The 12,219-nt window shown below is 38.7% G+C and overlaps 1 protein-coding gene and 1 long non-coding RNA gene across 2 annotated transcripts; both read left to right on the forward strand.

The window, feature by feature from the left end:
• Window positions 1-4,150: 4,150 nt before the first annotated feature.
• Window positions 4,151-5,279, forward strand: LOC147603913 (uncharacterized). The gene is made up of 3 exons (XM_086796339.1): window positions 4,151-4,313; window positions 4,403-4,782; window positions 5,274-5,279. The coding sequence occupies exons 1-3, from the start codon at window positions 4,268-4,270 to the stop codon at window positions 5,277-5,279; spliced, it is 432 nt and encodes a 143-aa protein (XP_086652465.1). The 5' UTR covers window positions 4,151-4,267.
• Window positions 5,280-7,596: 2,317 nt separating this feature from the next.
• On the forward strand, window positions 7,597-8,282 carry LOC147603914 (uncharacterized). Its single transcript, XR_015265491.1, has 3 exons — window positions 7,597-7,653; window positions 7,734-8,076; window positions 8,165-8,282. It is a non-coding gene; the product is annotated as an uncharacterized LOC147603914 (long non-coding RNA).
• Window positions 8,283-12,219: the final 3,937 nt, after the last annotated feature.

Genomic DNA, 12,219 nt, shown 5'->3' on the forward strand with positions numbered 1-12,219 from the left:
CATGAAAGAAGGTGTTGTTATACCTTTTATTGTTCAAGTAAAAAGGAAAGCTGAGTCTATGGGACTCCAAAGTACCAACACAATAGCTAATACGCACGGTACAACTTACAGACATGTTTGATGTTACTGGACGTGTCCATAGGTGACCATCATATTTTTGCTCCATTCCATCCATATTTCCTATTTTGCCATATGTTGGTGGAAACTCTAGGATGGAATCACCATCATAATGTCTTGGCACCTCCTGGACTTGGATGACTCGAGTAACTTTTTCCAACAATGAACGCAGAAGAGAAGGTTGCTCCTTCTTACGAAGAACCGAAAGTATACTCTCTGAAGCAATACATTCATCTTCAGAGATCTTGTGCTTTGAACCTTTTGGATTGCTTGTGCCTTCACCTGGTTGCAAAATAGTTGCTGAGCCATTCAAGTCACTCTCAGAGGAGGAGCTCGAGATATGAACATGGGTGTTTTGTATCCCTAATTCTTTATCCACTGAACTCTCCAAATGTTGGACATCTTGGGCAATGTCGTCAGCACTAGAATCAAGACTATCAGCAGCACAAAGAGGACTACATTGTAGCATATATGTTTTACTTCGAGAAATATCTATGAGATAGTTTTTATTGCCCTCCATATCATAATGAGCGATGATTTCCTGTAGGCTTCCATCGGTCCTAGTAGCTTTCACTCCAGAAAGGGCATGTGAAGAAGGCAAAAACCCTTGTAGATATCCGTGACTGACAAGCGTGGTCTGGTGGAGAAGTATTAAAGTTTGAGATTTTTTGCTACAGCCATCAAGCTCCCACTCTCAAAGGTAACAGTGTGCTCCATAGGGAAGGCAATATGAAGATGCAGAAAGGACAGGAGAGACGAAAATGTGAAACAGAAAGGACAGGAGAGACGAAAATGTGGAATGAAAATATAAAAACGAAGGAACAGGTGGAGCAATCACGATTGAGAATGAAGGAGGTTGAAATGATAAAACAAGGTGGAGCGATCACGGTTGAGAATGTAGGTGGTTGAAATGATAAAACAAGGTGGAGCAATCACGATTGAGAATGACCACGATAAAATTTTTTAATAAAAAATATACAAATGTATATGTATCTACAAATATATAAAAAAATACACAAATATAAACATTTATTGATTCTAAGTGTTATTTTAATAAAAGGCTTATCTCTTTGTAAATGCACACACACACATGTTTATATTTATATTATTATATTGTATATATTCTAGGCTAAGAACCCCGGATGGGGATATATGTAAATACACATACACACACGTTTATATTTATATTAATATATTGTATATATTCTAGGCTAAGAATCCCCCGACGAGGATATATGTATTTTAGTGTGTGTGTGTATTTACAAAGAGACTAGTCTTTTACTTATTTTAGGATATACAAATATATTAGATTATATATCTAGTAGGCTACACACACACCACACACATTTATTAACATCAATATATATATACATATTTAAATAGCATAAACTATAAAATGTACACGTGTACAATAAAACACATAGAGCCTAATACATTTTTAGACATTTATTAACATCAATATATATATACATATTTAAATAGCCCAAACTATAAAATGTACGTGTGTACAATAAAACACATAGAGCTTAATACATTTTGACATATATATATGTGTGTGTATATGTATCTATTTTTAGGCTAAGTATGTTTTAGGCCACACACACATATGTGGTGCTTAGTTTAAAGGGTACACGAAGAAATTTAGGGTACATGAAGGATTCTTTCAAAACTCAGCAAGCAGGCAGACGAATGCGCCGGCAGAAGCAGACAGAAGAGGTAAGTTTTTTTTTCTTTGTTCTCGATTTTTCTCTGTTTTTCTTTTCTCTGCGCCGGCAGCGGCTTCGTTGGAGGTTTAGGGTGTAGCTTTCGTAACCACCGGCTCCACCTCCATGGCCTCCTCTCTAGCTAGTCCACTCCCCTGGCAGAGCCTGGGGATGGTCTGCGCTAGCGCAGACCATCCCCAGGCTCTGCCGGGGGAGTGGACTTGCTGGAGTAGAGGCCATGGACCGGTGGCGTTCCTTACGTGGTAGCTTTCGCTGCGTTGGCGGAGACGAGGTGTACGTGGTAGCTGACGGTGCTGAAGACGAGGTGTACGAGGTGTACGAGGCGCTGACGGTGCTGAAGACATCGAGATTGTGGCGTTGCGTAGGTCAAGTGTTAAGTGTTAGGAGACACTTAAGTGTTGAAGACGAGGTGTACGAGGTGTACGAGGCGCTGACGGTGCTGAAGACATCGAGATTGTGGCGTTGCGTAGGTCAAGTGTTAAGTGTTAGGAGACACCGGCTCCACCTCCATGGCCTCTCTTCCGGCAAGTCCACTCCCCCGGCAGTGGGGATGGTCTAGCGCAGACCATCCCCAGGCTCTGCCGGGGGAGTGGACTTGCCGGAAGAGAGGCCATGGAGGTGGAGCCCGGTGGCGTTCCTTACGTGGTAGCTTTCGCTGCGTTGGCGGAGACGAGGTGTACGTGGTAGCTGACGGTGCTGAAGACGAGGTGTACGAGGTGTACGAGGCGCTGACGGTGCTGAAGACATCGAGATTGTGGCGTTGCGTAGGTCAAGTGTTAAGTGTTAGGAGACACGGGCTCCACCTCCATGGCCTCTCTTCCAGCAAGTCCACTCCGGCGGAGGTGGAGCCGGTGGCGTTTGAAGAGGTGGAGCCGGCGGCGTTCAACTTTCCAAATTTACCATCTCTGCCGTCTCATTGCCAAGTGAAGCCATCATTGAACAATGCATGCTTGAAGTGATAAGCATGTTCATGGGTGAGCATAAGGAATTTGAAGATCTACATTTACAAAATATTCCACACATTGGCTACTTTCCTCGAAGGTTTCAATGAAGTAAAGAGCTCATGGGGGTGGCACATCTATCTTCAAAATGAATTTCGGAGATTAGCATTCGATTTTGCCATCGACCTGACTCAGGAAAATCTATGACTACTATAAGCATCTCTCCATACCTTCCACCCCATCATCAAAGGACATTCAAGGAGTGTTTCATGGTCGAATTTTTCCAGTGCAGCATGTCAATTTTTTTTAGTAAATCCTCCACTTCAACATGAGGCCATCCAAAACTTCTTGCACTCACACTGCTCGTCGTGTATAGTAACGCTTCCGAGTGAGAAATCTAGACAATTGTAATCTCCACCCACCCTAGCTTAGATATTTCATGTTGTATATGGCCAAAGGCCCATTGTTGTAATGAAAGTCGGCCATGTAAGTCTTGTATATGTAAAGAGGACACGTGTGGGTGGATAAACAAAGCCCAGTTGTATATAACTGACTTATGAGGGTGTCTAAGGTCACTTCTCATAATACAATCTGCTATTGAGCTCAAGCTTTGGAGATCCTTCCTTCTTGATTGTCTAGTTCTCTTCTTAATTCTTGCATGATTCTATGTTTATGTTTATCTTTGGCTATGGAATCTTGTTGAGTTACTTTCTTGCATATGTGAGTGCTTGAGTGTGGTGTTTTCTTGAGGTCAGCTTGCTTGATTCTTGCTTGAGATCAACAGGATAAGGAGAGAGAGAGAGAGAGAGAGAGAGAGAGAGAGAGAGAGAGAGAGAGAGAGAGGAAGCTTGTTAGCTTCTCCCTCACGTGCGATTAGATTATGGATGTCCAAGCATTGGTTTGGTAGAGTCGTGTAAGTCCCATTTGAATGGTGCATTTCTTGTACGCATTTATCATTGCTTGAACATATGGCACAATGAATTTGAGCTCACATTTGGCTATGGATCATCGTAATGATGATGACGAAGAAATGGGCAGACGAGTTCGGGTGCATTTCTCAGTAGTAAGGCTTGCATAATGGTTCTTGCACCTGCACGTCCTTCTACGCTTATATCATGGTCCTCTCGGACGAAACACTAGTCCTCTCGGACGAAACACTGCAATGGGTTTGCATCACTGCCACCATGAACAGCCAATATATATTAGCTCCTTCAATGGCTCTTGTATTAAGCTAGGAAGCTCAGGTTTATTGGTTTCTCCTCAAATGTGCACTCTAACCAGAAGAGCCCATTGCAACTCTAGCTCTTCAATATAATCCGTGGCTTCACTTCATGTCTATGCTATTCTCTCTCTCCCCACACACACACACACTAGTAGGAGATGTTTGTGTGTGAGGTTGATGTTTTCCTATATACATGAAGTAGGGTTTATGTGTGATTCAGCTCAAACTTTTTGCTACTCATATTCAGGGCAAAAGAAAGGAAGATGGCTCCAAGAAAAGCAGGAAAACAACAGGCAAAGACTAAGAAAGGTATATGATGTGAATAGCCAAGATTCTATTGAGATTATGTTTTATTGTTTTAGATATGCTTACTTGGGCTTGGTGTGTGTTTCTTACAGACAACAGGGGATACTCACTAAGATCTGGGCGTGTTTGTTTGACTCTTAGCGAGGAAGCTCAATCACGGACACCTTTGTCCTCACATGTATCTCCTGTTAGAGAGGAAACAGAAGCGCATAATTCTCTTGGTCATGAGGAAGAAGTGCTTGTGTTGGAGAACGAAATGAGCTCACCTCCTCCAACTCACACGGAGATTCCTGAATCTAGTACTGGTCAAGGGGAGACCCATAGAAGGCTTCTTGGAAAATCTATTGAATTGGGATTGCTTGGTGATGTATTCACTAAGTTTTTTGTGCAACGCAATTCCTCTACCCCATTGGTCCCTTTATGCAGGCTGATTCCAAATGAATCCATCCGTACAGTTTCTATCCAGCTTGAGGTGTTTCGTGATTCTTTTGACTGCCATGGTTATGTCGAAGCATCTCCTCCTTTTTTAGTTTCACTTACACGTCCAGGAAGCTCTATGTATTTCGCGGTCACACAAATAGACTTGCAAGAATGGGGACCAAACTGGGTGGTACAACATGACAGATTTGAGGATGAAATCAGAGGAACTGAGTGGGAGGATCTCAGTGGTAAGAAGTTTCTTGTATGGGATGGCAATCATCGTGTGAAGGCATGGATGTCTCGAGTGCGCGAAGGTATGTTCTTTTGAATGTCATAGAGTGATTTTATGCAACATCAAAAGTAATATATTGTAATATCTTTATTTTGCTTTCTCTAGCTTGGTCTCATAGCCCCTCACGCCATGTCCGGGTCAAATGTCAATTTTTGGTTGTGGACAAGAAGCAAGAAGGAGAATTGCTATTGGCTTTGCGATCTCAAAATGAGTAAGTGATCTCTCTCTACTTAATTATGGACATTGTGAAGTCATAGTTAAGTTCTTAGCTCATTGTGACTCTTTACAACACAGATTGGTGCGCACTAGTGTGACATCCACATTGTCACATGAGATCTTCATGTTTCAACGATTTGGAATGGCGGACAAATCATCCATATTGGACTACCTAGGTGAAGACGTAAGGAGGTGGGCTTTAATGGAGCTTAGTTTGGAGCGACGAAGTGGAGAGCAATGGTACAATGCTCCAGCTACAATCTTGGCACAGCTTGTGTGGAAGGTAGTGTTTGCATTTCCCAATATCATTAATAAACGGATTATCAATGTTTTTTAATCGTGTGAGTGATAATGAGTCCTTTTCGTTATACGTAGACACCGTTTGAAAATGCGGTGAAGCAAGCTATATCATGCATTGATAGACATGCCATGGGGTTGCAAGAATATGAGACAAAATGTGAGAAAGCCAGACGTGGTGTAGAGCAAACATTTCGAGATAGAGCGTACAAGATGCTCATAATTGCAAACCCATCCAATGGTGATGCATTCTTTCAACTCGTATATAACTATGATTGGTCCAAGAAGAGATTGGTTGCTCTGACCAAAGAAAAGCTCTACACAGTCGCCATATCTCGGATTTCAACTCAAAGGTATGTCACATGTCAATAAACCTCCCTTAACATAAACTAACCTTAATATCTAATCTCTTATGGGTTTGGTATGATGCTGAAATAGGAAGACGGAATTGCTTCAAATGTTTATGACCGGGAGGGCAAAGGACAAGGTAATTTCAGAGATGTTTGGGGATAACAAAAAGACGTTGCTGCATATGAAGAAAGAGTTGTATTGGGAAGAGCTAATAGGGGAGGCAGACTCTATTTTGGAGGGTTTATTGGTATATGATGATGTTATCTACATCCCACCATTTATGCAATGGGTGCAAGAGGAGCGATTAAAACACATACCATGGGCCTTCCATGAGGTGTGGGCAAAGATTGGAAAAGTAAAGGAAGGCCAAAAGCAACCTGAGGTGGAGAATGCCGCAAAGAGGGTTGTCTATAGGTATATATCTTCCAATGCCATTACATTTTTGTAGAAAATACATATACGCTTTTAAAAAAATATTTTAGTACTGTTTGTTTTATTTTGGACATGTAGGTGGGTGCAGCTACTCATTGGCCAAGGTCTAATGGACGAAGAGACGGAAGCAATCAAAGAATGGGTAGATCCAAATTCCTCGAAAATAATGTATCCGAAGGAATGGGTTGAGAGAGGGGTTTCTGATTGGGAATTTAAGAGATGCCTTGGTGGTTGGACTATCCTCTAAATCATGTGCCTCCAAGTGAGGAGCTCCTAGAAAAAGGTACTTTTTTGCTTTCTACTAAATTATATGCATGTAAATGTAAATGTAAATGTATATGTTTATGTAAGCCTTCCTACCTATACATATGTAAACTATCCATATGCATATACATATTAGATACATATACATACAGATATATACATATACAAATACATATGTATATACATATGTATATATACATATGCATACATAAATACATACCTACATACATACACTAAATTCCTACATACATACAAAGTTCATGTTACATTTAAGAATTGGCATGTTAGATTTTAAAGAAACATTGTTAAGTTTTGATATATACATACCTACATACATATACATATAAATAGATACATATACCTACATACATATACATACACATACATATACATAGACACATGCCTACATACATATACATAGATAAATACCTACATACATATACATATACATATGCATATACACATACACATACATGTACATATACATATACATAGATACATATACATCTACATACATATACATATACAAAAAGGTATGGGGATTTTTACCTTTTTACTAATTATCTTGATCTATTTCTTGAAGAATTTAAGAATTGCCAATCTGAGCTTGAAAGAGAGCCCCCAACTCAAGAAGACTCTAGAATACCTTCCCCACAGCCAACAATCTTGACCCAGTCTCCAGTAGTTGGATCCTCGCGCGTGGCCCCAAAACCATCCACACCACTGTCACGAGTGCCACAATCACACCAAGAGCATACATCTACATCATCTCAAGTGCAACGTGAGAGGCGAACAAAGAGACGTCTTGACATTATGCATGATGTTCAAGAGGGAGACCCCACAAATGAAAATCAAGAGAGAGACCCTCCAGAGCATCTTCAAGAGGGGGAGGTGTCAGGACAACGTGACATCATGGACATGACTAGTAAGAGTACTTTCCATTGCAAATTTATTTTGAGAAGTGTGTGCTTTCGAAATGCATCTCATTTTTTGTCTTGTTTACTTGCAGGTGAGATGTTTTTCACACATATTGCTGGTAGACATCCACACTCTTTCGGAGGGCTCAGATAGGTAAAAAGAATAATTTCACCATATAATTAGTTTTCCAAGTTGTACTTACCAAAACCAAACATCATAAATCTTTTATGTAGTGTGGAAGAATTCTTGATGAAGATTCCCAAGGCTCTATCTCATAGAGGTGCTCCCTCAGATACAGTGGCTCGCCTCGTATGGGCTGACTTTCCTACAGGTTTACAAGTTGTTGATGTAGATACAGATGGGTGTCCCTCATGGAATCAAGTTTCTTCATCATTGATACGTGCCACACTCAGTTTTGTTGGTTTGTTTGTGGCTGATGAGGGTTGGTTTGTGTGTTTGAGTCTAATGGATCAACTTCCTAAAATATATTCCATGGGAAAGAAAGTTGGATTGGTCATGCATCGAACAATGTCTGTTCATGTGGAATCAAGTTATTTGTATGACAATGGAGAACGGGTAAGTCATAATCTCTAAAATATTTCCCTTTGTGTATACATGTTATGTGGTATGGATATCCAAACATAATGTTTTCTCGTTATGGTAGGTGGATACATTGGCGCTTAGTATGTTCTATCGAGTAAATTGCCATGTCCCTATTATTGATCGTGAGGCTGGGCAAAATGTTTCAAAGAAGTTATTCAACACTCAACGAAATTTCATTTTTGAGAAGAATAAGAAGCATCCATTCCAACGCACAATGGTCTTGGAGCGCTACATTCGAGGTGGTGCAAAAAGATCTCCTATGTTCTTTAGGTGAGACAATTTTCATTCTGGTCATTTTCATAGCTACTTTTTCAAAATACTTAGATGCACGTTTATGATTGTATTTCATTGTAGGTGGCTAGTGGAGACCTTCTCAAGTGAAGGAGATAGTGTCTTGGACGTTTTTGCGGGATGTGGAGGCTTGGGACGTGCATGCCAAGAGTTAAAAAGGCACTATATGGGGATAGAGAATGACATGGAGGTAGCCAAAGCATGTCTGGGAGATTTCTCATTAGGTCGGGATGACATGTAGAAGAATGCTATAATTAGAATGCTATAATTTGTGGATCAAAAGACTTTGTATTCGAGATTGTCATGGTTTGGAAGTTTAAAGATCGATATATACATTTTTTATCTTTAAAAGATTGTGTTTTATATTTAAGTAAGTAAGAAAGTATGTATGTATGGAATGTATGTATATATGTTAGTGCTGCGTAGGTGGCTCTTGTATATATGTATGTATGTATATGTATATGTATGAGGTGTATGAATTTAGGTAGATATATGTATATATATAATTATATCAATAAGTATGATGTGGATCAAAGACTTTGTAATCGAGATTTTCATGGTTTGGAACTTTACAGATCGATATATATATTTTTTATCTTTAAAGGATTGTTTTTTTTCCTTTAAGTAAGTAAGAAAGTATGTATGTATGTATGTATGTATATATGTTAGTATGTATGTAGGTAGCTCTTGCATGTATGTATGTATATGTATATTTTGTATGTGTATATGTATGAGGTGCATGAATTTAGTTACATATATGAATATATGTAATTATATCAATAAGTATGATGTGGATCAAAAGATTGAAATTTATATTGTTGATCTTTCAAAGCTTGTTATTTATATGTAAGTAAGTTCTTGGTCCTTTACAAAGCTCATAGTAAGTTCATGGTCCTTTGCAAGCTCGGACTCCTTGTTCATTGCTCCAAAAAGCTCGGCAAAAAAAGCTCGCAAAAAAAAATCCTTCTTTTAACTAGTCTTTCTAGGATTAAGAAAGACTTAATTGTAAAGAAGAGAAGGGGGTGGCCTTTTCCTCAAAGGCATAGCACTTGAATTTAATTCAATCAACTGTAAAACAAGAAAATCAAGAAAACCATAGATTTAAATTTAAAAAAGTAAGAAAAATTAGCTTACATGGAGTTGTAAGTTTTCCTTAGACTTGAGGGTTCTACTCTTGTTTGAAGCAAGAGTGGCCACCAATTACTTCGGAGAGGATTAGGCCAAAAACAATTGAATTATCAAGAAATTCAATGTAATTGGCTCTCAGGGCGCAGGAGTAGAGTAATAGTGCATAAACACCATTAAGCTTTCTTCTATTTATAGGAAAACATGAACCTCAAACCAAGCAAACTGATTCTAGAATTTTCCAAATAAGTTTGGTCAGTTTTTGACCATTTTTAGGTCAGTTCAGCTTACTTTTTAGAACTAGACTTGAAATAGGAGAGAGAAGAGATGAAACATCTCGTTTAATTGATTTAAAATTGGGGGGTAATGATGAGGAAAAAGGCACCTCCTTCATGAGGGGAGATCCCCACTCTAAAGTGTCAAAATTTAAATTTTTAAATGTTTTCTTCTTTGGTCCTTAGTCCACTCTTCATCTTATGTGAGTATTTACTCATTTTTGGGGGGTTTTTCTTTTATTCTTCAATTTATCTCCTCCCTACATTTGCATTAATCTTATTGGTCTATAAGAATCTTAATCCAAAATTTTTAAAAAATCTAGACCCTTAGGCTAAGGTCTTTTGTGTACATTATAATTTATTTCTAATGCACCTTAGGAATTTCTTTTTAAACTTCTGTTTCGGGAGAATTTGTTTTAATAAGAAGGGATATTTTTCCATCCAAAGATATCTAAAAATTGAATTACTCTCTCTAGAACATTTTCTCTCTCTAGGCCAAAACAGGTAAAAAAAGGATCTTTTATTATTTAGAAAAGGGGATTGATTACAGGGGAAGAAACTAGACATCTTGAGGGGCTGGGAAGGAATCTTACATTCTTGATATGCAAGCAGTGACCGTGTCTATATGCAGTGTCTATATGTAGTGTAACTGCCCTCGTTGTATACGCATCTACCACACCATGGTTGCCATGAGCTAAGGCATCCAATGCTTGTAAGTATCCACCCCCTTCTACACTTGGTACATACTCCATCCAGAGTTTGTCTATATCACCATATAAGCTCCAATGCTTGTCATCAGTATCCACCCCCTTCTACACTTCGTACACATACTCCATCTAGAGTCTAGATCGCCATCTAAGCTCTACTTGTTGAGAGCACCATCACTTGTACCTCTTTGGTATAATCAGAATTTTAAATTCTCTCCATTGTGTATCTATTGCATTGTCTATTGTGCTTTGTCTTGCTATCTGTTTCTGCTATGCCATATTCTTATAAACTGGGCATAGACTTTTATGAAATAAGCCCATGAGACAGGGTTGGTGTGTGTAATTATTAGGTAATAATTGGGTTGGTGTGTGTTATTAGGCAATAATTAGAATGTCATAATAATTATAAAGGATAATAATTCTCCTTAAAAATTGTGGCTACTACAAATTGTATGATAGGAAAATCCTTAAAGGACATAAGTAGGTGTGTCAAGGTAGTTTTAATTAGTTGATACACTATTAGGTATACCTACCTCTAGTCGAGTCACGTCTCTTTTGACTCATGTCAATTGACTCGTGCCTCCAGACTCAGGGCTCACATGTCCATACTAGAATGGTTTATATCTCTATGCTCACAATGTACATCTCTAAGCTCATGTCTAGCTTTATGGGACTATGGGCTCATGTATCCCAACTCGAGAGCTAGTTTGGCCTAGTTTTTAGAGTTCTTTGGACTTTAGGGAAGTGATTAAGGTTCCAAATGTTAGCTTATGGTTGTTATGCAAGTGATTAAATGTTTTTTATTTCTTTTACATGCTCTAAGCTTCCAATTTATCCAATGCATGAATAAACTTATGAAATACATGAACAAACACCTAATGGAGCTTAATGCATCATTTTTTTATGGGACTATGGGCTCATGTATCCCAACTTGAGAGCTAGTTTGGCCTAGTTTTTAGAGTTCTTTGGACTTTAGGGAAGTGATTAAGGTTCCAAATGTTAGCTTATGGTCGTTATGCAAGTGATTAAATGTTTTTTATTTCTTTTACATGCTCTAAGCTTCCAATTTATCCAATGCATGAATAAACTTATGAAATACATGAACAAAAATTAACTATCCCAATCTAATCCACACCTAATGGAGCTTAATGCTTATGTTTTCAAAATAGACTCCACTCCTAATCATGATTCAATGTAATGAAATCTAAGCCTTATAGTGGACTCCAAAATCATGTAGATCATCAAGAAACTAGGGTTCGCTTCTTAGATATGAAAATAAAATGTAAAATGCAACAAACTTCAAAACCAAAAAAAGAACAATAAACTACCACATCCAAAGCTCCAAAATTGTATGCCTCTTAGAGTGTGGCATCCTAATCAACACCAAGAAATATTGGGTAATCCCAATAGGTAAGAATGGATGGAAGATGAAGATAACCTAGGGCTTACTAGTCCTTGTTGGTGGTGCAAACTACATTCAAGTCAAAAGCTCAACTTAGCCTTGTCGAACCGTGATCATTAGTCTTGCCCCTTCAAGCTATAATGCAACTTTCGATGTAGGTATGCTAGCCCATCCATCACATCATCACTCTGTTGTTATATATCAAAATTATCCTTTACAAAGGGGCTGAATGTAGATCTATCTATGCCTAGATGGAGGCAAAAATAAAATGTTCTTCATGATGGTTCTCTTTCACAAAAGGTAGATGAAGACGAAG

Source organism: Cibotium barometz, chromosome 63 (assembly GCF_041138505.1).
Source record: "Cibotium barometz isolate CiBa-2024 chromosome 63, ASM4113850v1, whole genome shotgun sequence".
NCBI lineage: Eukaryota > Viridiplantae > Streptophyta > Polypodiopsida > Cyatheales > Cibotiaceae > Cibotium > Cibotium barometz.

What these genes read in the sequence shown, in the direction of transcription:
- LOC147603913 (XM_086796339.1), top strand. Translation starts at nt 4,268, where the DNA reads ATGGCTCCAAGAAAAGCAGGAAAACAACAGGCAAAGACTAAGAAAG. An exon ending in ACAGGCAAAGACTAAGAAAG is followed by an intron (nt 4,314 to 4,402) that starts GTATATGATGTG and finishes TGTTTCTTACAG; the next exon opens with ACAACAGGGGATACTCACTA.